Raw genomic sequence first — 25482 nt, 5'->3', positions numbered from 1 at the left:
TTGCATCAAAAATTACCCTAATTATGCCTGCATTTATGAGAATGGAAAAAAAGCCTCACTTGGATAAAACACATAAATTGTCCCAAATATCTCCTTCATATTGAACGGAACTGCAGCTGGATGCTTTGTTCAAGATCGATCCCGTGGAGCTTGGCATTTAGCGTCTTGCTTTAGGACAGGCAGAGAGGAGAAAAACATTTTGTCAATACTTCTAATAATTGAGGCAGAAAATCACAAGATTAACTGGACATGGAGCGACCATCTTTTGCGGGATAAATTGATAAAGCGGGAACAGGGTAAGTTCATTTCCTCAAGTGTTGTTTAATGTATTTGACTATAGGCTATTTTGTTCGTTTGCAGTGCATTGGACATTTATATTTTATGAAGAGGAAACATAGTGTTATGATGGATAGCCTGTAATATTTGAATGAAAAACCTATGGGAGCTACATTTTAGAACGTCCATAGGACCTCGACAAGGAATGGCTCATCAGTCATGTATGATATATATCAATCATGTTATCTTTCCGTACAAAACACGAAACTTTGTTTTAACTCAAGGTTTACTCCATTTATGAAAGACAAAACATAAAAATTGTATGTACAACTAAAATTGATGAATATATATACAGAGAGAATGCTTTGTTTTGCATGTTCGAGAAAAACACTCAGTCAAAGTGAAGTTTAGATTTCAACAATATAAGATGGCATAATGTTCAACCCGCAAGTGTAGTCCATTCCGTGCCCAAGTGTTGGGCTAAATGTCAGTGATAGCCTATATTTGGTATATTGACAGTCAGATGTTGACATGAATGAAAGCATAACAAAGGCAATCCCACTGAACAGTCATTGGTAAGTTAATACGGTTAGTTCCTTTATCGTGTGTCATATCACAGAGACTTTGTCCCCAAGTAGCCTTCACAAGCAGCCGACCCTTTCGCCAAGGAATCTCTCTGTTCGATCGGGACAACACTTCTGTCTCGAGGCTGATGGAAATCAATTGTGCAGGTAAAACTATGAAGGTTCGAAAGTCTCGAGTCAGGCCTCGGGCCTCCCCGCCCTTTGCGCAGTCTATCTCTGCATTGTCTCTTGATGTGGGGAGGAGTACCAGTGAGAATAACCCGGCATGTAGCCGTTGGCCGCCATGTTTACTCCTTTGCTGGACGCTGAAACGTCCCATATGGGAGGAATTGCTGGAGAGCGGGGAGACAGGCCGATGGAACTAGGCATAGTAGGGTCGCTCTCGTGCGGGTTGCCACCTGCCTTCAGCAGCTTCTTGAACTTTGACCTTTTATTCTGGAACCATATCTTTACCTGCACGAGATAACAGGAAGGCAACGGAAGACCAGATAACAGATAATGTTAAAATAATTCATATATGTATTCATTTACATGTTAATAAATAGGCTTATAGACCAATATAAATGTTGAATATTATTACAACATCTACAAGATATTATTACAATGCAACACAACACCCAGAGCAATTGTTGGTTAGTAATAATAATAATACATGCTAATAATATGCCTAATAATACGAGTAATACATGATAATAAATGGCTAATTATAATACCATAATGTATACCCTTCTGTATAATCATTCCTGTGTTGAAAATACCTGTGTCTGTGTTAGTCCGAGAGAAGCAGCCAGCTCAGCGCGTTCTGGCAGGGCGAGGTATTGTGTTTGCTGAAAACGATGATTTAAAGCTTGAAGCTGCAAACTAGAATAAATCGTCCGAGGTTTGCGTATCTTCTTGCCTTTCCCGTTGAAACGAATTTCTCCGTTTTCAATGACTGTTGTTTTTTGCTGCTCTGCAACAAAAAAGGGCAATGTTAGTCCACTACATAACACCAAAAATATTACACAACAAATTGTTAAGAATCCCCAAATCATGTTTTTTTCATTTCGTAGATTATAATAGGTTCCAATTTAAATGGCTAAATAGGCCTATATAATAAGGAAAACATGATACATTTAGTTATATTAAATCCAGACCACTCATACATATTCACATGTCACATTTGCTCAATCTGATTGTAATCATCCTTGAATCCTCTGTCATATTTAGGATATTGCTCATAATGACATGTCAATTAAATGCTAATTACAACTTTCAAAGCGAGTAGACCGCCTAATTCCAAGAATAATTCGTGAGGATTCCTCTTTTGTCATTATACCCCGTGCAAAGCATGGCCATAGAATGGAATCTGGGGGAGTGTTCTAAAGCAAGAGACACCATGAAATAAACATCGATGTAGAAAAAAAACGCGTCAACAGATAACATGTAATTCAGACACAATTTCAAAATTAATGATCAATGATCTGCTGGACGTTTATTTGGCTTTATCTCGTTCTTGACCGGTTTGATAAGAAATAAATAAGCATTCGCATTTTTATCGCTGTTCATGAAAACGACATACAGCATACAACATACAGAAAAGCGTCTTACCTGTGCCGTCTAACCTTGCCTGGCCGCCAGATGTGTTATTGTGGTAGGACGGCAGGTACGGGCTGTGGTGGGGGTGGCTCACGTAGGAGTACGGTAGCGACCTGTTGTAGGAATTGGTGCCGGAGTACGAAGAGTTATCGTGCTGATGGTGAGCTGGGTGCGACCCGGAATGGAGACAGTGCAGCGGGTAGTGGCTGGCGGCCATCGACGGAGAGCTCTGTTGTGAGTGAGACTGCTGACCAAACTCCATGAAAGCTGACTTTGACGAGTCTTGAGCCTCCAGACCGTCAGCCATCGTAGTCATGGTCATCATCAAATTTCCTACCTTGAGAGCACTCACCCCCTCTCTCAAGTCCAAATGGGGTTTCTCGCTGTGTTGTTGTCTCTCTCTCCTCAACGGACAGATATTGTCCCATTAACACCTGAATTTCTCAGTTTCTTCGATTTTTTCCCTCCTCTGATTTTCTCGCTCGGTATGGCGCAAAGTGGGCATAAGTTAAGGCAGAGATTTAAGGTGGATTCTGTTAAAATTGAGTCCTTGCTTCCAGACTTGATGCAGACACTACAAGTAAAATGGTTTGTCTCCAAAGGGCAGCGCCTTCCGATTGGTCATTCAACCCAACGTCATCAGTTGTGTGCTTCACGGAGACTTCAGCGCAAGTTAACCCACCTTACCAACTCCCACCGCAGCCACAACTAGGATAGCCTAATTCCTACAGACAATAGTCAAACGCAAGAAGCTTGTATAATAATTATAGAAGCCCTTTGGAATAGTCAATTTGTTTAAGGATTAATCCTCAACCCAAAATTACGCACAGCCCACGGTTTGATTTAGCCTAACGAACGAATATAATTTTGAACACACCATATCACCACCCTGGAAATATACTGACACAATTTCTATACTGTCGTAATGATTAAGTTATTCAAAGAAAATGACATGCAACAAATCAACAAGATGACAACAACAATGCAGTCCTATTGCAGGAAGAGTGGATGTCGTGGTTAACCGATTGTATCCTTTATTCAGTAGGCCTACACTCTTAGAAAAAAAGGTTCTGGATAGAACCAAAACGGATTCTATTCCTTGCTTCATATATGGCACCCCTAAATGTTCGATATAGAACCTCATGTGTTCTTCTTCACTGAACCAAAATAGGTTCCACATAGAACCCTTGGATTCCATATAGGGTTATATATGGAACCAATTTCGGTTCTATATATAACCTAAAGGGGTGCCATATATGAAGCAAGCATATAACCTTTTGTGGGTTCAATTCAGATACTTTATTTCTAAGAGTGTATAAAATACATGCAAATTATACCGTTTGCGGTTTGGCAAAATCTGTTGCAATATAAACTATCAATGCAAATGCAATAAAACGGTCTTTAAATTTACTTTCACATAGGCACATTATTTATTTGTTCATTATCGTCAACACGTTTTTTCCCAAAGTGTGGCATTCATTTATTTCAAAATGGTGATGAAAAAGCAATTATTGTCGCAATCATTTAAAAACAAAACCTCTTTGATTAAACACCACACATCATTCAAATTGGAGCTATAAAATTAAGAACAATTCGCCTGTAATGATTATGGACTGGGTTTATTTTGGGAAGGTGGAATAAAACTGTATATAGCATAAATTATCCCTTAATTATACGCCAGTGTCGCCCTCAATTATCCTCTTATCAAAAATGGTTGTCTAAATGCAGCGTTTAGTTTCAATTTTCTCAATTTCTATAACAAGAACTTGGTACCTTGCTATTATTGCCAGGCTTGTTATTTACTTTGTGGCATTTAAAAAGTGCACAACCCAGCCGGATAATCATTTTCCAGCAGTGGACCAAGCGAGAAGCACAGAGACAGTTGGTAGATATGAAATATATGAAATGCCTTTTGATATTGGATTTTAAACCAAGGCCTTCATTAAAAAAACGAGACGTTTTAGGATACCTCTATATGGACATCATATAGGTAAGAGACCCCAGAGAAAGACATGTCTTCTGCATGATAGATTTGACAATTGTTCATATTTTTCTTGGTAAAAGCTATATGGGAATTTGTGTATTTATTCAGATAAATTAAATCAGGTAGGATTCAATGCAATTCTTAGTAACGTAAATAAGGGAATTTGAACAGGCTTTACCTGAGATATAACAGCCTAGACGTCTCCATCCCTGAATGCCTCATCCCGAGTTTCACCTCAACACGCAGGACAGAAACCAGATCCATACCTTATCTAATCGGATTTGAATGGCACAAGCCAAACATTGAGGGGCTTCCCCGTGCTGTTGCTTCACTATCTCGGTACTTTATTAGTTAAGACATTATATTTCATTACCTTTTGGAGAGACCGAAGCATCACCTACCTACCGTGACAGTTGTATGACCTCCGAACATGTTTTCTGTGAAATGTGGAAATGTAACGTATAGTGTCCTGCAGGCTTGATAGGAAGCTGTACACCAGCAGAGATTATTGAGGTGATGAAAATAATGAAAGATCACTGGAATTTTTTGCTTTAAATGGTCTGAGGACACAGTGTGATGAAGGACGTAGGCTATAGTTTTTTGGGGGGAAACATAACATTTAAAATATGATGATGTGGTGCAATTATATTTCTAAGTAGTAAGCTATAAATTTTATGTACACAATTGCTATAATCATCATTGTTTTCAGATTAAGTATATATGCTTATATTGATGCTGAACAATTTCATAAAGTATACATACATACATTCATACAGTACCAGTCAAAAGTTTGGACACACCTATTAATTCAAGATTTTTTCTTTATTTTTACAATTTTCTACTTTGTAGAATAATAGTGAAGACATCATAACTATGACATAGCACATATGAAATCATGCATTAACTAAAAAAGTGTTTTAAAAAATCGAAATATATTTTAGATTCTTCAAAGTAGCCACCCTTTGCCTTGATGGCAGCTTTGCACACTCTTGGCATTCTCTTAACCAGCTTCACCTGTAATGCTATTCCAACAGTCTTGAAGGATTTCAAACATATGCTGAGCACTTGTTGGCTGCTTTTCCTTCACTCTGCGGTCCAACTCCTACCAAACCATCTCAACTGGGTTGAGGTTGGGTGATTGTGGAGGCCAGGTCAGCTGATGCAAGAGTCCATCATTCTCCTATTTGGTCACAGCCTGAAGGTGTGTTGGGTCATTGTCCTGTTGAAAAATAAATGATAGTTCCACTAAGCGCAAACCAGATGGGATGGCGTATTGCTGCAGAATGCTGTGGATGCCATGCTGGTTAAGTGTGCCTTGAATTCTAAATAAATCACAGAGTGTCACCAGCAAAGCTCCCCCACACCATCACACCTGCTCCTCCATGCTTCACGGTGGGAACCACACATATGCAGATCATCCGTTCACATACTCTGCGTCTCACAAAGACACGGCGGTTGGAATCAAATTTGGATTCATCAGACCAAAGGACAGATTCCCACCGGTCTAATGTCCATTGCTCGTGTTTCTTGGCCCAATAAAATGTCTTATTATTATTAGTGTCCTTTAGTAGTGGTTTCTTTTCAGCAATTCAGCCTGATTCAGCAAGTCTCCTCTGAAAAGTTGATGTTGAGATGTGTCTGTTACTTGAACTCTGTGAAGCATTTATTTGGGCTGCAATCTGAGGCTGGTAACTCTAATGAACTTATCCTCTGCAGCAAGGTAACTCTGGGTCTTCCTTTCCTGTGGCGGTCCTCACTTGCTGATTTTTGGGACTGTACTTGAAGAAACATTCAAAGTTCTTGAAATGTTCCGGATTGTCTTAAAGTATTGATGGACTGTCATTTCACTTTGCTTGTTTGAGCTGTTCTCGCCATAATATGGACTTGGTATTTAACCAAATAGGGTTATCTTCTGTATACCACACCTACCTTGTCACAACACAACATATTGGCTCAAAGCATTAAGAAGTAAAGAAATTCCACAAATAAACTTTTAACAAGGCACTCCTGTCCATTGAAATGCATCCAAGGTGACTACCTCATGAAGCTGGTTGAGAGAATGCCAAGAGTGTGCAAAGCTGCCATCAAGGCAAAGGGTGGCTACTTCGAAGAATCTAAAATATATTTTATATTTTGAATTGTTTAACACTTTTTTGGTTACTAGATGATTCCACATGCGTTATATCTGATGTCTTTACTTTTATTCTACAATGTAGAAAATAGTAAAATAAAGAAAAACCCTTGAATGATTAGGTGTGTCCAAACTTTTGACTGGTCCTGAACATACATACACAGCTAGATCACCCGTGATTACAAGTCAGTATTCGACGTCCATCCATGTCTTAGGACCTCGGGTGATGACGTGGAAACCGGCCACTAGGGGCAACAGTGAGTGCTGTTACCTTCAAGTAGGGTTCGGTTTTGCTAGGGCCTTGTGGATGGGGATGGTGGATGGGCACAAGCATCTGCCTCTGATTCCAACATTTTGAGTCAATGCCTAAGCTTCAAATAAAACACTTCGAAATTTGACATTTGGAACAAATTTGAAATTTGAAGTTTGAGAAACATGGATGAATTTCTAATTCTGACATGAGACTGTGAGAGCACACATACATTCATACGTACATAGCTACATACACACATACAAACATGTACAAAATACATAGGCCAATTACATATGTTGCTCTCTTTTCAATACCTAAATGGCTATAGCTCTTTCTATTTTGGGGCCTAATTCAGGGGAGATTATGCCTCAAATTGACCAAATGTTTATATTGTAATGATCAAATGGCAGTTATGAAAAACTATTTTAGCTTAGGCCTGAGTAGTAGGTGATTGACCTTCAGCTTGAAATCAATGGTTGTGTTGATTTACAGAAGTGGTCTTTAATTCAAGCTGTCCTACAAACGGTAATAGATCATTCTCTAAAATCACTCAAACGTCAAACCACTGGGAATAGGCATGGATTCCTAAACTGGAACTGCATGGGCTATGAGTTACTTGCACAAAAAGTCTGCCTTTTAGAGAAACATAATGCACAATATGAATAGCCTATACAACACATTTTTAAATAAATACTATAGCCTACTAATAATGATACTAATACTATAAATATTAATACTACCACTAAGACTAATAATAATGATAACAGTGGTTACTATCAACCATTATTACTGAGGTAAAGGCCTATTGCCTTATAAGTCTCTTCGAAAAGGAACTGTGTGTGTGTGAATGCGTGCATGTGTGTATGACTATGGCTGCCTGTCTTTATGCTAGCCTATCGCATCTGTGTGTGTCTGCGCGTGTGTGTGTGTCTCTTTGTGTCACATGTGTTTGTGACGATTTTCTCTGTGTTGAACAAATCGACATATGTTTAATCGTAATTGAGCGTTAACATGTAGCCCGCAGAAAACACATTCATATCTCTGCAGTCACCTCCTTGATTGTAGAGCTCTGTTTTCATAAACGTTTGGGACGTGGGGACTTGCCAGTCTAGTCCAGCAGAAGCATTTAAAAGTGTCTCTCTTCTCCAGAACTCAAACCCATAGGCTCTTCACAGACTTACAGGCGTCGATGGATTTCCACCGCTACATTGTGAGGGAAGTGGCGAGGGGAAAGCGAACGCAGATAGATACCACACGCAGCTGTCTAAAATGGGTCACCGAAACACAGCTGTCTAACAACTGTAATATCAATCAGAAGGGGAGGAATGAGCATCCGCAGTCCCCCAAACATCACCAGACGGCGTTCCTTGTTTGCTCATAGCTGAGCTAGGCTAACCCTTCACCAAAACCTACGCACTTTTACGCACAACGACTCTGGTAAAAGCTTGGAACGTAAATCATCCAGGCATCCATATAGACTATACAGTATTACGGTCACAATAACAAAACATTGCTGTTTATTTACATATTAAAATGAATAGGCTACACCAGGGATGGGCAGATGGTGGTGAAGGTCCTCGGATCAACCCCCCAGCCAAAAAAGCTATAAACGTTCCTCTCCACCCATGGCGAAATGAGTATAATTGCACGAAATGAACTCTAAAAGTTAAAAATGTGCATGAAATTAATTATACAATTGCTATATATTCTCTCCGCTCCATGGAAAAATGTGTAGAATTACCGCAAACTAGCGTTAAAACAGCAACATTTTTCTACACTTGATGGCAAAATGTGTAGATATGCATGAAATTAACTCTACAACTTAAATATTTTGGGCAACTGCGGCCCCTCACGAGTTCAGATATTTTTGTGTCCTCCAACCCCATCAAAGTTGCCCATCCCTGTTACACTCACTGATCTGACTCATTTCAATTGAAGCCAAGGGATCTTTCTCAATCATCAGAATCATATAATACAAGGAAGACTCAACCCAAACATTACGATTTCTATAAGAGCATAACAGCAGGATAGGTAGTTGAAGGTGTAGGCTACAACTAGGGACTGACTGGCAATTAGTGTGGTCGAAAAAAAACTCGTTTTGGCCTCAATTATTAAACATTAACAAGGAGCTGCACCATTACCCTCTATAGTCAAATTGATTTTATTCAACACAGTCCAAACTACTGCACTTAAAGGTGACTCACACACACAAACCACATTTTTTAATTAAGCTCGCCTGTTTCTTCTTCTCGCCATCTCTGGAAACACTCGATGTTTACTTTTTTAATGATTACTCCGTTGACTGAAACAGCCTGAAGCTAAGACTGATCTTTGGAAACGAATGAACAACTAAGAAACACCATTAAAGCGATTTTCTGATAATTTTCTCCAAATTGTGAATGACCGAAACACTCAGAATACATTGTTTTGTTGAGGTTATTCATGGTCAATATGAGAAAGTGGTCACTACATGAACACCCTTTGTTAGGTGCCAACCCAACACCTAACAAACAAGCATTTTTATCAAATGAATTTATCATGAGGTTGACTTTCTCCCTGATGGTTTATATCAAGTGAATGTCTATCTAACAGTAAAAACATAGCCTATACTATAGGATAAACATTTACTTATTGTGATGGTCATATTGGTTATGCAAATACAAACCCATCTCACAATATGTCCTAACGTTATTTGCATAGTGTTTTTTACAGGAAGAGCATAATGAGTCAGGCCTATCACTAATTTACAAATTGGACGATTTATTCCACCAAGATGTCTACGCAGCAATTAATCGTAATTAAGCTGCTGGCTGAGCCGAACACCTTTTATCTTCGACGGGGACAAATAAGAACACTGTGGCTTCCCTCTTGGTGCGTTTTCTCTCTCTCGACTTAATGCGCGGCATTATTAGGTCTGACAGCACACAGCTCGGGTTTGAAGGAGAGGATTTCCCTGAGAGATGACAGACAGGAAGGCCAGCAATCATGTTTTTTTTTTATCAGAATGTACTGTTCGATGCCGTTTATCCCTGATGATAGAAAAGTGTTATGTTGCCAGGACGCTGCTGTCGAAATAGAGGGCAAGAGCAACATTTCCATTTTCCAGTTTGAAAGCCATTAAAATGAATTAGTAAAATGGGAGGAAGAAGTCCTCCTGGTAAACAAAGGGGGACAAACAAAGTTTCCTTTTCTTGCCGTGAGGCATTTTTTCATTTCGTAATTTTTTCGTTTGCAGCCACAGCGGTAAGGCCTTCGGTTTAACACTTGAAAATCACATATCCTTCTTATATACTTCAAAGGCAATAGCTCAATTATTTTCAAACCTCCTGAAATATAATTGGTGTTATATGTCTTTTATCCTCTATATCCATACTGTAAATATACGTTTCTTTGCCATTTTTGAAGAATAGTAAGCATGCATAGCCTAGTATGTGCAACTTAAAAATGTCAACAATAAATGCAAAATATGGACACGATCAGGTATAGGCCTGTAGACACTAACTTTTTAAATAGATACATCATAATATAACTCAGCTGAATGAATGATGAGCAACATCTCAAAACTGCAGCTTCTAGCTTTGGTCTGCATTGGCACAATTTGTCAGATGAAACATGCAGTGGAGTTGAATGATAGGTTAGCATGTCATCTAGCACATAGAGACCACTGTTGTTTAAGCGTGCAGAGGCCAAATGACATATTTTGGGGGGGAAAATACCATGTGTGCGAAAATCCTAGAAATGTCAATGGTGCCCTAAAAGTCACGGCTACATTCATTTTTTAATGCCTCAATAGTGTTATCACTGTTGTAGTCTACATCCCAAAACAATATATACATATTCACAATTTCACATATATTTGCTAATATTAATATAGGCTAATTATTTTATACATAAGATTACATCAGCATAATTACACTGTATTATGACATTATTACATATGATAGTTGTTAAACCCCGCACACAAACGCACACGCACGCACACACGCGCACACATTCACATGCACACACACGGACACAGGTGACAAAGCAGAAATCATGTGACAATAACAAGCCTATTTGCATGTAGACTCCCCGTGTAAACGTTTTCCTGGTTTGAATTTAGGCTAATATGGTACTGCAACTGATCATATTTGAAGAATCTTTTAATCCGCGCAGACTACGATACTGCACCTTTGATCTTCAACTATAAAACAAACAAATCTACATATTCATCTCGGAGATCCCGCGGCGGGGCCTTCCACTGAAGAGGAGTTATTGTGCATATTTGAGTCTGAACAGGCAGGTGGCTATAACTCCAACAGAGTATTCTTATAAAGTTGTCCGCAATGCCATCTCTACTCCATACTGCGATGTAAATTACAATCACTGGAGTGTATTAATAGTTAATACACTGTGCAGCATGGCTCATGGTGCGAGAGACAATACTTCTATGACAAATCATGGGATGCTAAATTGGGGTCATGAGCTGGTAATTCACGAGATAGATAGATCAGTGCACACTTTGGGGTTTGATAAAGTAAGGTCTGCTGTCCTCATCTCAGAAAATAGAAGTAATTACATTTTTAGTAAATACAAAACAAACGAATGGGTAACAAACGTTGGGAAGAGGGATATGGAAAACTATGAAACGTATTTATGCCATTTAGTTGAAGGGGACTGGGATAGTGCACATAAATAAATCAACATTTCAGTTTTCACATCAGTGTGCTGTATTTTTTTTTAAACAACTAGGCCCAATTCACAGTTGCTGGGCAGGTAAAAAACAACAACAACAAAAACATTTAAAACCTTTAATTCTCACTAGAAAGTTATTATAATCAGTTTTTCATCATATTCATAATTTAGCTAAATTTTGATATGACTGAGTTGCTTGTGCATGCATGTCGGCTGGTGGGTAAAATCCTCTAGCCTGCACCACGCTGTTGTGGGTAAAGTAACCTACATCACGCTGTTGTGGGTAAAGTAACCTACATCACGCTGTTGTGGGTAAAGTAACCTACATCACGCTATTGTGGGTAAAGTAACCTACATCACGCTGTAACCACTGGAAGGGATAAATGAACGGATGTAATGTAAAAAACCTCAGACCTAATGATATATGTGGCACACAGTACGGAACATAAACATATTACACTATTCAGTAGAGAGGATAACGGCTAGCAGACCGTTATGCAAAATTACTATGAGAATCGCATTTCCAGAAAAAAAAGGAGCCTACAATGCGCTTCTAAAAAGTAAAATAAGGAATATTCCTGTGGTTGGGAAAGGCTTACATTTGAAAAACATCGAAAATGAAAAATATTTCAACAAAATTGAGGGAAATTGAAGTCCTTTATGCAACAGACCGAACAAGAGTTGCACATAGCAGAAAACACAATTCACAATCAAATTTGAGCAAATTGACCTACATTTGCTTAAACAAGAGAACTTGCCCTGACTAAAGTGGGAACCATTGAGGAAGTGGCACACACAATGCATTTATGCCTATAACAAAAGGAGCATGTAATTTAAGAGCACAGAGTGACCTGAGGCAGAAAAAAGCAAAGAAAAAAAATTCACACCTGGTCATGTGCACTGTGACTGACAGCCCAACTCATTCACTGGGCTGCCATGGTTCTCATAAAAACCACAATGCAGGAGTTGTCAGATTATATTTCCTAACTATTGTCTACACCGCCCCCTAAAACACCTACCTGAAACTGCATTTTGAACAAGGGGTTTTACTCATGGCCAATGTTTTGAAAGCTGATTTAAAGTTACCATAGCTTTGATTGCAAAATGCATATATTGTTTTCACGCACATTCTAGGAGAAATAGTCTTATTTGTCCATATCCCAATGTTACAGTAAAATGCTAAATATACATTTTCCTAAAAGACATAAGCCACAACTAAATGGATGGAGGTGACAATACATTAATATACAGCCTAATATTCCTCTTTATAGAGGTGGGTTAACTGGACTTAACATGATCTGGAGAAAATATGTTCAATCGAGTTTAAGGTTTTGTCATTCATTAACTGAATGAACAACAGAGGCAAAATGCAGTATGAAATAGTTTGGGGAATGGCCTCATCTCCGAGCTCGGAGCCAGATGCTGTTATGGCAGGTAGTCCTATGAGGGGCAGCTGGCATCGAATCCCCCCGCGCTGGGAGAAAAGAGTTCCAGTGATGGGCCTTAGCTGGTGATGGTGGTGGGGAGGTGGAGGGTAACTTTTCCTGTAATGCAGCAAGTAAGAAAACATGGGTACATTTGACATATAAATACATTCCAAGATGTATGCCCATTGGTTGACAGAGAGATAGGTGATAATTGCAAAAGTGTGACCATTGGTTAAACAGCAAGTGTGAGGAATGCGCATTATTGTGCCTTGTTTATAGGTATATAAGGTAATATATGTGAATGACATTGTGCACGTGGCTAATATCGAAAGAGGAAGAGAGACTTGATGCTATGCAGATGATAACGTTTGTAAACACTTATGTACTTATGTATGCCACAATGCCTGTAGAATAGGAAACTATGTTCATTATATTATGCCTTACTGTATGAAGTTAAAGCGAGCTAGCCATTCAGACCAGCCTTACTGAATGAAGTTACAGCGAACTAGCCATTCAGACCAGCCTTACTGTATGAAGTTAAAGCGAGCTAGCCATTCAGACCAGCCTTACTGAATGAAGTTACAGCGAGCTAGCCATTCTGACCAGCCTTACTGTATGAAGCTAAAGCGAGCTAGCTATTCAGACCAGCCTTACTGTATGAAGTTAAAGCGAGCTAGCCATTCAGACCAGCCTTACTGTATGAAGCTAAAGCAAGCTAGCCATTCAGACCAGCCTTGCTGAATGAAGCTAAAGCGAGCTAGCCATTCAAACCTGCCTTACTGTATGAAGTTAAAGCGAGCTAGCCATTCAGACCAGCCTTACTGTATGAAGTTAAAGCGAGCTAGCCATTCAGACCAGCCTTACTGTATGAAGCTAAAGCAAGCTAGCCATTCAGACCAGCCTTGCTGAATGAAGCTAAAGCAAGCTAGCCATTCAAACCTGCCTTACTGTATGAAGTTACAGCGAGCTAGCCATTCCGACCAGCCTTACTCTATGAAGTTAAAGCGAGCTGGCTATTCTGACCAGCCTTACTGTATGAAGTTAAAGCAAGCTAGCTATTCAGACCAGCCTTGCTGAATGAAGCTAAAGCGAGCTAGCCATTCAGACCTACCTTACTATATGAAGTTACAGCGAGCTAGCCATTCCGACCAGCCTTACTGTTTGAAATTAAAACGAGCTAGCAATTCTGACCAGCCTTACTGTATGAAGTTACAGCAAACTAGCCAATCCGACCAGCCTTACTGTATGAAGTTACAGCGAGCTAGCCATTCCGACCAGCCTTACTGTATGAAGTTACAGCGAGCTAGCCATTCCGACCAGCCTTACTGTATGAAGTTAAAGCGAGCTAGCCATTCAGACCTGCCTTACTGTATGAAGTTACAGCGAGCTAGCCATTCAGACCTGCCTTAATGTATGAAGTTAAAGCGAGCTAGCCATTCCGACCAGCCTTACTGTATGAAGTTAAAGCGAGCTAGCCATTCCAACCAGCCTTACTGTATGAAGTTAAAGCAAGCTAGCCATTCAGACCTACCTTACTATATGAAGTTAAAGCAAGCTAGCCATTCTGACCAGCCTTACTACTAATTGAACCATTATAAACTACATTTGACTTTCGGAGCTCTGGATCACAGAACAAGGAGAGCATTAGTTTTATGGTCACTCTGGAACATAATTTGTATTGCTAGCCATATAATTTAGTTATTAATGCATTGCCTTAGTACCCAAGCTCTTATTTCCATTAGTTCCAACTGCCATTTTCAAGTTGAGGGCTTTAGACTTTTAGACTTCTGGCCATTTGACCCAACTAGCCAATCATTGTGATCAGTGTGCTTTGAAATGCAACAAACCTCACCAAAGGGCTCATTCAAAATACTCAAAAGAGACTGAATGGGTGCTCAACTAAGGACCAAAGACCTTAAATCATGACTACAATTACCCAAAAGTCAATGATGCAACAACAACCAAAAATGACTCATTCACCTCCCTCATATCAAATATTTCAATACTACATACATGTAGCTATGACACCATTGGTCTCCATTGGGTTGAAACATGAGTGGTTGCATTGGATCAACCTGCAAACTAGATACTATCTTGATGCATTCAACAAATTGTTGACCATCTGTCCTTGTATTCAGAGTGGGGTATACTGTTTTATATAACCTTTAAAGCTAATACCAGTCCAGCTAGATGTAAAGAAAGCCAGGCAACTTTTGATATGGAGTAGGAGTAAGCAATGTCTAACCACATTTATTAGGGCTGGTTGTTTTTCCTGTCACGTGAGTACTGTCATCATGATGGCAATCACGTCCAATTGCAGCTTCAATCATGAAATCTTTAGAAGTCAGAGTGTTTTCACATTTTCTTAAATGAATTGACCGTTTTACAAAATAAATATTGAGCACAACTCCACTTGAATTTGAACAAGAACAATGAGGGGTGAAATCGTTACAGGAAATTCAATGATTGAAATGGAACAAAGACATTTTGTTGTTTCAATATCATGACATAAGAAGATAAATGGCAAATACTTCAATCAAATTGTATGATTAACCGTTTGTATTGCATTTCCCTCTCCTCATTGTTGTTTCACCATCTCTCCACTCTCTCTTCTCTCCGTTTCAACCCCGGAATGTTTATAATTAGTTCTACCCCACTACCAGCACCATTGCCTGTCACCCCCCAACCCTATATTTCTCTTTCTCTTCATCACCCAATCCTCCTATCCCTCTCTTTTCTCATATCTCCATCCTATTTCTCTTCCAACCACCCCCTCACCCCCCTCTCCATCTCCTCCTCCTCACCTTGCCCCCTCTTTCTCTCTCCCACTCTCACCCAGACCTCCTCGCCCCTCACTCTCTCTCTCGCTCTCTCACTCCATCCCCCACCCTCCCCCACCCCCCCTCTCTCTTGTTGGTTTCCACAGCTGCAGAGAGTGAGGGGAGAGATGACCGACCAGAGAATTGGCCCTTCGGAGAGCGGCGGGCCATCCTGATGCTATTAGGCTCGTGGCTAATAATAGGCGTTTCAATCCGGGAGGAGATCAATCAGGGGGAATCATGGGGAATGTTCGGAGCAGCACTTTTACACATCAGCCCAGATGGATGAAATTACACTTGTCTGTTTTTAGTTGCATTACTCCCAAATTGGTTGTCTACTTTTTTTCTCTCACTTATTCTCTCTCTGCCTCTCCGTCCTTCCTCTCTCTCTTTCTTTCTCCAATCATTCATGTGTCACTGGGCTACTAAAAGGATTCAGGCGCAAAATTCCCTGTCATTTCTGTCTTGTCCTTTGCTTAGCCGCACTCTCTTTCTCGATTCTCTGTCACTTGCATATGGACTTAGCTGACATCACTTGAGGTCTCGTCTTATAGGTTGTTTTACTTCCAGTGATTGGGCTGGGTTAGGTGCAATGTTATTCTTTGTAAAAATAGTAAAAAATAAAATGATTTGCACAGTGAAAGGATAAGTATTGAATACCTGAATAATGAGTAACAAATATCCTTATTTCAGTACACATTTGAATGCAATATTGCATCTATTCTACTACCACATATACTTTCAATCTATTTGTGTAGGCCTGTGTAGAATGAAGACAAACTATTTTCAGACATGCTTTTTCTTTGAATAATATTACAGCTCCTGAAATGCATTGAATGTAATATTTAATATTTCAATCTAATTGTATTAAATCTAAATAAATAGTTCAGAAAATAATGTGATACTCAGTTCTCTTTACTAAGACTGGGCCGTGTGTTCTGTGGTTCTATACGTGAACAAAGACAACAGTGGGGCAATGGAAGCAGACTCTGAGGACTCTTGACTGGAACAAAGGACAACTCCAAAGGTACTATACATTATGCATACCAATGGTAGAGACATAACAATAAAGATAGACCAATATCAGGTACACACAAAGATGGAGATCTACTGTATATTACTTCCTCTATCCCTGTAGAGGGAGAACAACTCTCTGGATATTCATGAGAATGGAAGTATGCGTGCTATGCCATGTGTCATTTCCAGCCTCCCCATACTCCGACCTTTACAGAATGTTCAGTGGCAGCTCGGGGCAGTCAGAGAGGTGAAGTACTGAGGGCTCATTTGAAGGCAGTGCATAACAGCTATTTGTGTCACTGATTTCCACCTTTGAACGTTTGACAGCCTGAAATGTTTAGTGTTTACAATAGCTCCCTAGCAACTTGTCTTGAAGTTGACAATTTCCCCGCTGATGTGTCTCTCTCCTTGTCAGCATTTTGATACTGATAACTTAAAGAAACTGAGCCGTTGCTTACTGTATGTAAGGGGAAACGATAACTATAGCCTACCATAGTCACACCGGCATGATAATCCCGGTGAGAAGGCACTCCGTAAAGTAACTACCCTAAATAGGCTTGCAGGGGGGACGTTTTCCACCATTAGAAAATCAATAGCGGCCTTCTGTGTCGGGTCTCAATGCCTACAGAGAGAACCCCTGATTTGGAGATGTTCCTCTGTATCTGATTGCACAACACAGAGACAGAGATTTCTGCATCACTGAGAACACTGTCCACAGAAAGGGTCCTTTGACTGAAAGCTTTGGTGACCAGGGGGAGGAAATCATCGCCCTCTCAGAGAGTGTCTCCTTAGCAACGGAGAGAGAATTAACATTGACATCCTGACTTCCAAGCAAAACTAAGCTTCTGCTAGTTGAGATTTCCTTGGTGAGCATAAGAAATGTTCAAAAAGCCGACATAAAAGCCACACATGTCTTCCATTTATATTGAAATTAGTTTTATCTCTGTTGTGTGCTGGAGTGAATACAGAGAGTCTTAATATATGTATTTTGCTCGTTTTACTGTGTCTCACATTTCCCCGGCTCTCCTCTGTGACTCCGTGTTTGCCTCCCACTGCGGTAAACACGACGTCGCTATGATAGTGAATGCATTTCAGAGAGCTCAAAACACCACCGCTGGTGAGACGACACTCCTTATCTCACAGACCACACGCACACACGCTTGCGCGCACACACACATGCATGCACTCACACACAACAGCAGCATTTCCCAGGGCCTCTGAGGCATCCTGGTCTCCTACTGTTGCAGGGGCTTATTCTGTCATCACCAGGCAGGAAATAGGGCGGGCGGCCGTCTGCCTGGGGTGAGCTTTGGCAGCGCAGACCAGAAGCGAGCTGTTTTGGTTAATAAAAATGAAGCACAAATTGTGTGTTGCTTGTAGGCCCTATGCAAAGGAAGAACAGCGAGGTGCTTCCTCCCATTAAGATCTAGGAAACCAGGCAGGGAGAATAGTGTGGAAGGTAGCTAAAGTAACTGTGGATACATTAAAAAGTAATGAGGAAACATGGAGAAGAGGGTCAGAGGTCATCGCTTGGCTCCAGAGGCCTGGCGGCAGAAAGCTTTCAACAGCGTTACACGATGGGCTTGTCCTCCTCATTTGAAGTGTGAGGGAGAGATGGAGGTCAACAATGTTACACATAGCAACAGTCGCTAAGACTAGCTATGAGAGAGGCTTATTCAGTTTTTGTAATATGCACAGTTACTGCTATATCACCTGAGGTAGTATGAATAGGTGGATAGAACTAATATGTCTGTTCTGTATATCAATTATCATCACATTCGTGACAATTTCACATAATTTGCTAATTATCATTACATGCCCCAAACTTGAAGACTATGGAGATACTGTTGTTGACTAAGGGTTTGATAATCTGAATCTTAATCTGGATAATGTTTTAGCGTATCATGCATGGTAATGAAATGATTAAAACAAAGTGAAACTGATATTTTGAATTTGAGGCATAGGCTTTATGTAAAATAGATCCTGCCAAACATGTAATAATGCTGCACCCCAAAATAATCTGACATAAAAAGCTAAATCCATACTACCTTTCACTTTCATGGCCTTGGCCCTATACATCCAGAAAATCCTACCCACAATCATTCACACAGCGCATAATTGATCTAATTGAGACGCTCAAACCCAATCAAACACAAGCATCATTCAGCAGCACATCCTCCTCAGCATGTGGAGAATCGACAGAGACACACCTAACATCAGTGAGAAGCCAACCCTCCAGTGGCTGATGCCTCCTCCAGCCATCACATGTCATGATGCACTGCTCCAGAAGATGAGGATGAACGTTCTAGAACCACTCAGTCCCTCCTCAGAACCCTCCCTCTGGCATTCAGCTATTGATGAGGCTCTATGGAGTCACCTAATGGAATGCCATGGCAACAACACCTGGTAAGAGTTCATCCAACCAACCCCTTCTCTTCTCCTCCTGCACCCCCCTACTACCCCTCGCCTCCCCCACCGAGATAACTGAAAACGCTGGAACATATTTCCCTGAGACAGAAAGCTTTCCCTGTGAACAAATCATGTGTACGAGTCAGTCTAAATTAAGTGAAGTTTATGAGTTGCGGTCAGAAACATTTTCTCTCTCTCTATTTCTGTCTTTCTCTCTCTTTTTTATGTTCTGCACAAAAATGGCAGCCAACATTTCTTTCCGCCATAGGGTTGGTTAGTTATTATAGAAAGCCATTTCCCCCCCCCCCACATTGAATAGTCAATAAAGGGCGGCCGGTAGACCAGTAATCTGCAGCTCTCTGGAGAATGGAACAAGCGCCACCCAGGCCAAACAAACCTGATGTGTCCCTTTGCCATTTGTCAACCTTGTCTTCTCAATAATATGTTTATTAGCCTTCTGTGCTGAATAAATCTACTGAAGCGTGGCCTGCTGCACTTGTGGTATTAATTAATCAACAAAAGACCCAGAGGAGGGGGAGGGTTCACCCGCATCCTATCAGAATCAGATGCTTCATAAACCTGCAGACTGAATATTTGTTTGATGTAGAGTTGACCATCAATCAAATCCATTGATGAAGTACTGGAGTTGGGAGTGTTTCATTTTGGAGCCCGACCATAATACTTCTTCTGGAGTTGCTGCCAGACAAGAACAGTGTTAATAGTTGTAAGATACAGTAGCTGAGTACATACTGTACTGTTCTGATAACAGCTTGGATTAAAACTAGCACTTGAGAACTGGATCAACTGGTGACAGCTAGCCTCCTGAGGGACCAATCAGCAACATCTCAGGGACCAGAGGTAGTCCAAGGGACCAGAGGTAGTCCAAGGACCAGAGGTAGTCCAAAGAACCAGGGGTAGTCCAAGGGACCAGGGGTAGTCCAAGGGACCAGAGTAAGTCTAAGGACCAGAGGTAGTCCAAGGGACCAGGGGTAGTCCAAGGGACCAGGGGTAGTCCAAGGGACCAGAGGTAGTCCAAGGGACCAAAGGTAGTCCAAGGGACCAGGGGTAGTCCAAGGGGCCAGAGGTAGTCTAAGGACCAGAGGTAGTCCAAGGGACCAGAGGTAGTCCAAGGACCAGAGGTAGTCCAAAGGACCAGGGGTAGTCCAAGGGACCAGGGGTAGTCCAAGGGACCAGAGTAAGTCTAAGGACCAGAGGTAGTCCAAGGGACCAGGGGTAGTCCAAGGGACCAGGGGTAGTCCAAGGGACCAGGGGTAGTCCAAGGGACCAGAGGTAGTCCAAGGGACCAAAGGTAGTCCAAGGGACCAGGGGTAGTCCAAGAGGCCAGAGGTAGTCTAAGGACCAGAGGTAGTCCAAGGGACCAGGGGTAGTCCAAGGACCAGGGGTAGTCCAAGGACCAGAGGTAGTCCAAAGACCAGGGGTAGTCCAAGGACCAGAGGTAGTCCAAGGGACCAGAGGTAGTCCAAGGACCAGAGGTAGTCCAAGGGACCAGGGGTTGAGGGGCACTGACTACTAATTATGATGATTCTGGCTGCCTTCTGTCCTATATTTCTCCTTAGTCCATCTTCTTATCGCTCTCTTTTTGTCTCTCTCTCATCTCTCTTTCTCTCTGGATAACCTTATTGTCCCCTTCTGACTGGGCTCCAGACAGGTAAGTGAGGAGTGGGATTAAGTTGCTCCTAGACCCTGATCTTGGATCAGTTTTGCATTTCCCCCGAACCTAACCAACACCATTTGTGGAGGAAATACAAAACTGACCCAAGATTAGGATCTAGGAGCAACTTCATCCCACTCCAAACTCACCTGACTGGAGCCCAGACAGAAGGGGACAATAAGGTCATCGGTTAGGATTGGGGGAGGGGAAGCTGATCCTAGAACTGTACCAAGAGGAAACTTTACCTCAGAGCGGTGAGCGCTGCTATGGGAGGAGCCGCTTGGGTAGTGGTCTAGTCTGGACTGAAAACGTGTGTAAAGAAAGAGACAGTAGCCAGCCAAAAGAATGTTGAACAGTTGTTTCCAGGCCTGGAGCGGCTGAGTGGACTAATAGAGTGCTAAGTGCTGTGAGAGAAAGCTCTGTGTTAATGCACCAGTATCAGTTTCACCTGGATTTAATGCAAGAGACATTTGAAATATCTAAACTTAATTTAATGCACACCCATTCACCCATGGTAGACAATAGAGTGTAGAAATCGGACCAATGAGAATGAATCGGGGTCTGGGAATGTCCTGGCCACTTGACCTGACTAAGAAAAACTACAGTTAAAGGCTATAACTAAAGCCAAGAGTCTTTCTTGGTCTGATCACATGGTCAGGAGAAACATCAGACCATGAGAGTGACATACAGTATCTTGATGCAACTTCCAAAGACAAGTCCAAGAAACAGAGAGAAAACCATGAAGCCTTGTGTTAACCAAGGGAAGCACAATAGGCATGACGGCCTTAGTTGGTAGCAGACTATTTTCTAAGTCCCCTGCTGATTCGGCCTGTTCATAAATACAGCAGCTATCAAGAACTGGTTTAGCACCCTGTGATTAGTGGGCAGGTCCATGTTATGGTTTGGTCAAGCCCTTCTTCTCCATGTCTCAGGGTCTGGCATCAACGACAACACTCTTTTTGACACTCAAAACAAATAGAAGGAGCGCAAGGCCGCAAGGCTACCATTTCTGCTGCGCAGAGAACTTTCAAGCTACCGGCTCTTGCTAATTCAACTTAAAGAGGAAGGGTCTGAGGCTTTAGGTGGCGAAGTGTCATAAATCATATTTTAGACTGTGTGAGGAATTCTGTTTTTATGGATTTCTGTTAGGATTATTGACCAACACAGACGGAGCCCTTTAAGAATAATAATTTTTTTAATCGCTCAAATGTCTCCAGTGAAGTTTGCAGCAGTCAGCAGCAAATTATTTATTCTAAATGAAGAGAGCTTTAGGATATATAGCTGGGTGGAGATTTAAATTGAGCTGTGGCTGCATTATACTGTGGCTCATAAAAAGCTAAGAAAAGCCATACATTTAATAACGTAATAGAGCTTTTTCTAATTTGTATATACTGTATATACTGAAGGTAATCATGCTGCTTTTGCCATGATGACATTTATGCATTTACACTCATTAACACTGTGTGGAAAATATGTGCTTTATGTGCTTTGAAGGCCACGGCGCTGTGCTGATGACAACAATGTTACTAATATTAAACCATTATGTCATAGTATCTTAAAATAAACTTGAAACTCAAGTAGAAGAGGCTATTTGAATGGAATGGATGCACAGTAACTTGGACACAAGTGCCACGGTTTGTCTAAAGACCACACTCTTAGAAAAAATGGTTCCAAATGGGTTATTCATCTTTCCCCGTAGGAGAACCCTTTTTAGTTTCAGGTGGAAAACTTTTTGGTTCCAGGTAGAACCCCTTTGGGTTACAGGTAAAACCCCTTTGGGTTCCATGTAGAACCCCCTGTGGAAAGGGTTCTACATGGAACCCAAAATGTTTCTACCTGCAACCAAAAGGGTTTTACCTGGAACCAGAAAGGTTTCTACCTGGAACCAAAATGGTTCTAACTGGAACCAAAAATGGTTATTCAAAAGGTTCTCCTATGGGTACAGCCAAGGACCCTTTCAGGTCCTAGATAGCACCTTTTTTTCCTAATAGTGTCCATGACCCTTCTTGGTATATTGGCATCCAATATAGTGATAATGTGTAGGCTTATATAGCAGTGAAACACATTTACAGCTTAAGTATTTAGTTAATTCATGACTTTAGTATTGAGTTAATTCATGACTTTAGTACTGAGTTAATGCATGACTTTAGTATTGAGTTAATGCATGACTTTAGTATTGAGTTAATTCATGACTTTAGTATTGAGTTAATTCATGACTTTAGTACTGAGTTAATGCATGACTTTAGTATTGAGTTAATTCATGACTTAATATTGAGTTAATTCATGACTTTAGTATTGAGTTAATGCATGACTTTAGTATTGAGTTAATTCATGACTTAATATTGAGTTAATTCATGACTTTAGTATTGAGTTAATTCATGACTTTAGTATTGAGTTAAATCATGACTTTAGTATTGAGTTATTGCATGACTTTAGTATTGAGTTAATGCATGACTTTAGTATTGAGTTAATTCATGACTTTAGTATTGAGTTAATTCATGACTTTAGTACTGAGTTAATTCATGACTTTAGTATTGAGTTAATTCATGACTTAATATTGAGTTAATTCATGACTTTAGTATTGAGTTAATGCATGACTTTAGTATTGAGTTAATTCATGACTTAATATTGAGTTAATTCATGACTTTAGTATTGAGTTAATTCATGACTTTAGTATTGAGTTAAATCATGACTTTAGTATTGAGTTAATGCATGACTTTAGTATTGAGTTAATGCATGACTTTAGTATTGAGTTAATTCATGACTTTAGTATTGAGTTAATTCATGACTTTGAGTCTCTTGGTGACAAATTGTACATAATGTGTGAAAAGTTGTTTATTTAAGTGGTCTTATATACATACCAGTAGCAGCTTTCTTTGTCTAGGTTTATGGAGGCATTAGAGTGTCTGGATAATATCTGGGAATTGTGGCACACACTCAACGGCCACTAACACAGGAGAAAAATTCTACACACTCATGTATTCATATAACACAGCTCAATGTGACATTTCCAGAAAAAAACTTTTCCACCCTCTATGTAGTATGACATTTACTTATAAATGATTTGTGTAGCATCTATGAAGGTCTTTTGAAGGGTTTATTAAGGCTTCATAAAGACTAAGTTGTTGTTGTTTTACAGTGGGACCAATACATAAAGTCTTAAAGGGGCGTGAAGACTAGATGTAAAATCAATTGCCATATTCTGACAGGTAACCATTAGTAACACATCAATAAATCACTATACACTGTATATTCTAATGCATCCCCTTTTATGTTGGTCTTCTTCATGTCTGGAAGACGTTAGACATAGGAGGAGGCATATTCACTTGTCAAGGATGCTTCTGTTTTGGAGATGTGTTCAGAAAACTTAAGTCAAGGACTTGTTTTCCCTTTATATTGTGCAAATACATAGTTATGAGCAAGATGAGTGCAGCCCTAAATCTAATCAGGTTTACAGGTTATGCTGTAAGAATACAGTTTTGAAATATAAATAACGTTTCCAGTGTGAACCGGAAAGACACTCAAATGCATTCCAATTCAAGCCTAGTCTCTCCCTTCGCAGGGATAATGTTATGTTTTACCTCTCTCTGAAACCTGGGTACCTTTTTGAATAAACATGGCCTATTGCATATGAAATGTTGTGTATGTGAGTGGTGTAGAAATTGTGTGTGTGTTGCAGGTCTCCACTTGTATGTGTGTGTGTGTGTGTGTGTGTGCGCGCGCGTATGTGTGTGTGTGAAAGAGAGAGAGAGGGAGAGAGAGAGAGATAGAGAAAGCACGCCTGTGTGCATCGTGTGTGTGTGTGTGTGTGCATCGTGTGTGTGTGTGTGTGTGTGTGCATCGTGTGTGTGTGTGTGTGTGTGTGTGTGCGTGAGAGAGAGAGAGAGAGAGAGAGAGAGAGAGAGAGAGAGAGAGAGAGAGAGAGAGAAAGCATGCCTGTGTGCATCATTCATGTATGTGTGAGTATATATGTGTGTGTGTGTGTGTGTTTGCGTGCACACATGCGCCTATGTGTGGTTTCTAAGAGCGATGTAGTGGGACTTCTGCCACGGGGTCTGCAGCAGCCAGGAGTAAAGAACGACCATGTAGTCACTCTGAAGGAGCCAGAACCGTTAATGAGCATTAAAAACCTCTTAACTATAATCATCTGGACCAAACTCCCAGAGGTAATGCTTATCACGTGCCCTCGACTGGCACCACCTTCACCCTAGCCACAGCCCAGCCAGCCACTCTCTCACCCAGGCCAGGGAGGAGGAGAAACGGGAATAGGGCCTTGGTGAAATACTTACAACATGCATCCTTCCTTCCTCTTTTCCCTTGAATGAATTACTGATCCAATACGGTTGGATAGGTGGAAGCCAGCGTTTCTCTACATATGGGGATTTTATTATATACAAGAGGAAGGAATGATTAATATTCAAACATGTGGAGAGAGAAGGGGAGGACAGGGAGAGGAAGTTAGGATGGAAGACAAAGGAGAGAATAGAGAAAGACAAAAGAGGCAGATGTAACGTGAGGAAGAGCACAAAGAAAAAAGAGGAAGGGATTACCTCTGAAAATGAGCTGCAGAGAGACACATAGTACGGTGTAATACGACACAATTCAAAATGTTTACACCCTTGACCATTATGTGCAAAAGGGACAAATGGCTGAAGGGG

At 40.7% G+C, this 25482-nt stretch overlaps 1 protein-coding gene across 1 annotated transcript; it reads right to left on the bottom strand.

Annotated features, from left to right (window-relative positions):
* Positions 1–555: 555 nt before the first annotated feature.
* On the bottom strand, positions 556–3304 carry LOC109904659 (homeobox protein Dlx6a). Its single transcript, XM_020501844.2, has 3 exons — positions 2451–3304; positions 1619–1812; positions 556–1313 (listed from the first exon to the last, which is right to left on the bottom strand). The coding sequence occupies exons 1-3, from the start codon at positions 2761–2763 to the stop codon at positions 1071–1073; spliced, it is 750 nt and encodes a 249-aa protein (XP_020357433.1). The 5' UTR covers positions 2764–3304; the 3' UTR covers positions 556–1070.
* Positions 3305–25482: the final 22178 nt, after the last annotated feature.

The sequence above is a fragment of the Oncorhynchus kisutch genome, linkage group LG14 (genome assembly GCF_002021735.2).
Source record: "Oncorhynchus kisutch isolate 150728-3 linkage group LG14, Okis_V2, whole genome shotgun sequence".
NCBI classification, from domain to species: domain Eukaryota; kingdom Metazoa; phylum Chordata; class Actinopteri; order Salmoniformes; family Salmonidae; genus Oncorhynchus; species Oncorhynchus kisutch.
Note: the sequence above shows the minus strand (reverse complement) of the source record. Positions and strands in the feature narration are given on the sequence as shown.